Consider the following 5,912-nt stretch of genomic DNA (forward strand, 5'->3'; position numbering starts at 1 on the left):
CACACACACACACACACACACACACACACACACACACACACACACACACACACACACACACACACACACATCACCGTTCAGTTCTGTCCACACACTCTGATCTGACAAACACAGGTCTGGTTACCTCAGGGCACGACGAGCTTGGGTTTTGAGCCTGCAGCCGCTTTCTGAATGCAGTCTGCGCACTTTCTCCATACTTTCGAGGACTTCCTCTGTTGCCGGCACTTTCCTCCCACAGACAAGCAGCTGAGCTCTTGGGACTGATCCGGCTGCTGATCCGAACAGGGGGGCTGGTCTCAGAACTGGAGTTGGCCCCCGAACGTGGGGCTGTGATGGACCACAGCTCCTGAAACAGAGGTGAAAAGCAAAGGAATGAGGAATAACTGGGTGCAGTTTGTTTGGAAAAGACATCTACTCTTTCATGTTTGCTACCATTAATACATCAGTCTGTCTTGGATCTATGTCCACATGTAAGCTGATGAAAACTGTTATTAATAAAAAAAAGTGCATTATCAAAACTCCTGAAAATAAGTGAACTGCTGGGCCCTGACTCATTTTTTAGTTTGCAAAATTACTGATGAACAACTTTTCAAATTTGAAAGAACCTTTTAGGAAGAACATTTCTGAAATAGTTACACAGCCTGAACCCAACAGAGCATCATGCTTACTATTTTTAACGATTTTAATTTTTTGAAATAAAAGTGTCAAAGTTTGCAAGATTATATGAAATACAGTATTAACATTACATGTTTATAGAACACTTTTACAGATATATTCAAAATCTGGACTCTTAAGTGTAACTTTATTATTTATATGTTGCTATATTTGCAGCATCTGTATTTTCTCCTGGTTGTGATTTATGTGAGCTTTCCAGTTAAGCAATGAACTTTTTCACTTCTTTGAAGCAAAAACATAACGATTAAGTCATTTAATTTGAACAAATTTAACTCCAGTTTTAGGCAAATAAATGGTTTAAAAATGTAAAGCATTACATCATTCATCTGCAATGTACGCTTTTGCAAACCATGCAGATGAAGAGGTTTTAAATTCATTATGCTCACATTTTTATTTTTGTTTGTTTTGCCCTCCTGCCTGCGAATTTTCATCACTCAGCGCTGAAGTTTGCTGGGAAATTGAGCGCGCAGCGTGTGCTTTGTAACACAGTAATTCAGTATTCATACAGAGGAGCTCCTCCAGCTGTTTACCTCACACTCTCTGGTCTGCTCCCATTTAACTGAAACAGACAGTTCATCATTTATCAACCCGAGTTCACTCTGCAGGAACCCGAGGCCTCCGAACACCGAGCCCACCTCTGCCATCAGGTGGTCAGAGAGGTAATCAGATTCTCCTGATCTCTGCTTGTTCTACTCAGTTCTTTATAATATAAAACCACACACACACAGACACAGACACAGACACACACACACACACACGCTCATTCAGCTTGTCTCCTCGTCACATTCATATCTGAGGGTTGAAGCTCTTGACTCCGGAGAGTTCACTGGAGAGATGAGATGAGTGGGGGATGAGAGCTGTGGTTAATGGTCCATGAAGTACACACACACACACACACACACACACACACACACACACACACACACACACTGCTTCTCTTCCAAACACACCTGAGTCTCCTCTAAGCAGCCACCACAGAGGGAATGCAGCATTACAGCATAAATGAGTGTAACCATATAAACATCGGACAAACAGGAGGGGGAAAAAAAGAACGTACCTTTTGCAACAACTGAGATCCAGAATATTTTGCAGAAAGCGATTTAATTTCTCCACCAAATGCAGAGGCCCAAAGCTTTACTCTGAAAGACAAAAACCGGTTAAAACTCATGAACAAAAAAGAACACAGAAATCTAAAAACGAAGCAACTTAATCAAAAAAAAAAAAAAAAACACCTGATGGATGTTAATCACTTTTATGTCTGTCATGTCCTGATGTTGAACTTTCTACATGTTTTCACTGACACCATGAGTCAAAGCATCCTCCCCCTGTCCTCACCTGACAAACGGTCTTAAAGGAGGCAGAATGAGCTTCTAAAACTAAAGGACTTAAATGTGAAACTCATGTCAGTGTATGAAAAACTTGGAAATTGGAACTTATAAAATAATTTATCATAAAGTTTTTTTCTTTTATTTTTTTTTTGTGAAAAATAAGCTGTTTTTGGAGGCAGTAAATATTTTGTTCTTTGTTTGCAGAACTCTCGCGTTCACCGTGAAATTTTCAGAGAGTAAATTGAATTTTCCTGCTGAGGTTTGTTCAGGATTTTAAAAGGTGCGCATTGCAGCTGTTTGACACCTGAGCTTTAACAACACAGTTATGACCTGAAGTGAAGCATGGTTTGGAAAAAAAAAATTAAACCCTTTCATATGAATGAAAAATGTTGACTGTAGGACTACATCAGAAAAATAAACTTTGTATTTTACATGTCAAAATAAATTAAAGAACAAAAAGTAAAATGCGGTTTTTTGTCTCCAAATCAGGTGTCTTAATTTGTAGTTTTATGAAAGATAAATTAACTAAAAGAACCCTTTTTGTACATTTTGTTTTCACCACAAACAGCAACTGCTGAGACTTTTTATTTTTATTTTACATAAACATCTGAGGTTTTCTTAAAGATAAAGTGAACTAATTGATAACATCTGAAGAGAAACTGCTTTTTTATTTTGGAGTTCCGCTGCTTTCATCCACATTTTCATCTTTATCAAAATCTGCCTAAAATGACACCTTTAGTTTTTACATCTAGATTAGCTGACAAGTTGTAGATAAATTATTAAATCTGTGTTGGGACAAAAATATCTAAATCAGACAAGTTCTTGGATCTGAATCAGCAAATCAGAAATGTTCTGCCTCGAAAACATTTTTAGCTCCTAAAAAAAAAATGACGTTTTTAAATAAATCTTATCTTCTCACTCACACTGACAGAGGAATCCCTTGCTGGGACCCCGCAGACCCCTCAGACCAGTTTAAGCCGATGGAGATCCAGAGCAGGAAGAAGCTGCTGCTGCTGCACGTGWGCAAAAAGGGAATCCTGCAGTTTCCCTCCATCTCCAACTCTGCTGAGCAAACAGGAGGTGTGCGCCGTCGAATCCCGGTCCGAGCGCAGAACCTCCGGGTCCGACTCGGCTCGGCTCCCCGTCCACTGGATCCGAGTTTGTTTCAGGAGGAGAGAGAGAGAGAGAGAGAGAGAGAGAGAGAGAGAGAGAGAGAGNAGAGAGAGAGAGAGAGAGAGAGAGAGAGAGAGAGAGAGAGAGAGAGAGAGAGAGACCTGGTGCAGAAATCTCAAAACCTGGAAACGCGTCGCCTTTTCTCTTTGTTTGCAGCTTTGAGCGACAGATGATCGTTTCTGGAGACAGTTCAAAGGCTCCATCTGTTATGAACAGGAAGATAGAGCAGAGAGCTGCAGAAAAATAAAAATAATCCAAATAAAAAACAATCACAATAACTGCTGACCCAACAAAATAACTATTGTTCCCATCAAAGCTGCAAACACTTTGATGTTCAACCTGTGACAGCGCGCTTTTTTTTTTTTATTTCCCTGACATGCAGCCATGAGTTACAGGTTTTGCAGAACATCTGTTTTTCTGTGCGTAAAGTTAAAACCGGAAGCCTAAAAAAATGCYCCAAAACAGGAATCCCCACCACATTAAAACGACTCAGTGGGAGTTAATGAGACTGCAGATGTGTGGAGACTTCCGCACTGCAAACAGTCACAGAGGAAAGCGAGATGTGGAGAAAAAAGAGAATTAYAGGGAAACCCGTGTCACCTCAGCCACCAAAACCCCGACGATCAGAAAATGATAAAGAGCGACAATAAACTTTGCGCATTTGCTCATGATTGGCTGAAGCCTGACTTCATGTCACCCACCAGCAACTTTTCCACATTTCCACCCCCCACCCCCTCCGGGTGATGTCGGAGCAGCAGCAGCTCCTTCTGCCGCAGAGCTGCAGCTCCTCATGGATGAAAACAGTTTTTGCGGCCCTCATTATWCAATCAGACCGGAAGTCGTCCCCACAGTCCTGCACTGTAAACGCTGATTAGGAGGCGATAATGATCTCAGGCGGGTTGATGCAGCGCGCGCCGAACCCCACCACCCTACCCCACCCACCCCCTCCTCACCATCACCTCCACAGGAACCTTGTTTCGACTTGAGGCTTTTATTAGTTTAGTAATTGCGTCGTACATCACAGTTGTGAGGGGCCCTCGTGCTGCCTGGACCTGCCGATAAGGAACCGCGCGCGCTGGATGACGGACAGTATCATCCAGTGTCTCCTCTGACCGGCGGCCCGCGCGCGACCACYACTCCCAGAATGATTTCATTAACTAACTAACTAAATAAATAACTAAATAAATAAACAGAAGTCTGTCGTCACAGCGCTGAAGCCAGTTTTCTGTCAGAGATAAGACTGCGACACTAGTCCTGCTGCTGATGTGTCCTTGAGCAAACCATCGGGGGGTGAGTGGGTGGGGGTCTACAAGCTTATAATGGACACACAAAGCTGCAGGCATGTTTCTCCTGGATGTAGCTGTCTGCTACTGTAAGAACAGGTTCTCAGGGTTTTTTTTTATTTGTGACATTTTTTACTTAAATTGAACTGAAAAAATAAAACATTAGAAAACGACAGTGAGTTGCATAAAATCACTTTTAAGGTCTGTTTGTTCAGTTTTGTTGTAAAGTTTGTGAATGGATTTAACCCAACCTGATTTTATCTTCAGATTGAGTTTTTAACTTTAAAACATGAGTGAATTTGTSGTTTTCTTCAGTTTTCTGCAATAATTTTGAGCATTAAATATTGAACATGTGAGCACCTTAAGCTTTTATATTTCTTGTTTATTTGCTGGTCTTATTTATTATATTTCACTTTTACATGCACTGCCGGCCAGTAAAGGCCTTTTGATTCAGTCTAATCATCAGCTGCAGTGTTTCCATCATTGCTGCAACTCCATGACCTGCTAAAATGTTCTTTTATTTTTTAGATCACAATAACTTCTTTATTTGAGATGAAATAATTACCCGAGTTGTTACTTTTCTGTAGCCTCCAGCTCTGCTGTCAGTGAGGTAACTCTTGTAGCTGACAGAAGAAGTTTAAGGGGTGAAAATGTGCACAGATTAGAATGTTTTAATCTGTTCAAATTAGTATGTTTTGATCTGTCCTGTTTGTTCAGTGTTGTAATCTCAGCTATCTACGCTAAAAAAAAAATCACTTTGACAGTTCTTATATTTTTTGTTTCAGGCTCTTATCTGTTAGAATTTGTTTTCCACATGCTCGAAAAAGACATATTGCACAATGTATTCACAATTGTAACTGTGCTAAAAAACTGAATTGGTGAATAGATTTTTTTTTTTTACAAAGACTCTTGAATCATTCAAACTATAGRGCCATTTGGAGCAATTGTTCTAGACTTTTGGTGACTCACACTTCATTGTTTTATGATTTAAGAGTCTAAGTTTAAGAGTCGTTCGACTCTTTTCTCCATCCAAATATTAAATTTCTGCTTTTTKATTCAAGCTACAAAATACCAAACACTTTCTTCCTTGCAGCACCAATTCAGGCCTTTGATTATTTTTTCTTCCTGATCTCTGTATCTGCAGATGTTCTCTCTGCTGCCCCCCTTCATACTCAGAGCTCCAGTGATCATAATGTCCATCATGCAGAAGCAGCTGTTCATCCACGCTCTGGTGAACATGACAGTGGTTGATCTGGACACAGCCATGACTGAAGGAGTCCTGTCTGCGGTCAGCGTCTTCCTGGGCAGAACCAGCCGTGTGATGGAGGGCTTTGGGTACTGTGGTGAGGGGGGGCAGCTTGTACAAAATGCACAGATACATTAAACAGCTCTTTTTTAATTTAAAAGGAGTTCTGTTTTCACAATAAATTAAATGTTTCCTCCTGTAATTATC

The 5,912-nt window shown here is 40.7% G+C and overlaps 1 protein-coding gene across 4 annotated transcripts in view; it reads right to left on the reverse strand.

The window, feature by feature from the left end:
- The window catches only part of LOC106516185 (voltage-dependent calcium channel subunit alpha-2/delta-3), a gene marked incomplete in the record, with an annotated part of 35,693 nt that extends 32,523 nt beyond the window's left edge, over positions 1-3,170 (reverse strand). For all 4 annotated transcript variants that reach the window (XM_014006405.1, XM_014006404.1, XM_014006406.1 and 1 more), the window contains 3 exon segments: positions 125-346; positions 1,733-1,814; positions 2,927-3,170. In XM_014006405.1, coding sequence (XP_013861859.1) covers positions 125-346; positions 1,733-1,814; positions 2,927-3,057 — 435 coding nt within the window.
- Positions 3,171-5,912: the final 2,742 nt, after the last annotated feature.

This window comes from Austrofundulus limnaeus, unplaced genomic scaffold, assembly GCF_001266775.1.
Source record: "Austrofundulus limnaeus strain Quisiro unplaced genomic scaffold, Austrofundulus_limnaeus-1.0 Scaffold35, whole genome shotgun sequence".
Taxonomy (NCBI): Eukaryota; Metazoa; Chordata; class Actinopteri; order Cyprinodontiformes; family Rivulidae; genus Austrofundulus; species Austrofundulus limnaeus.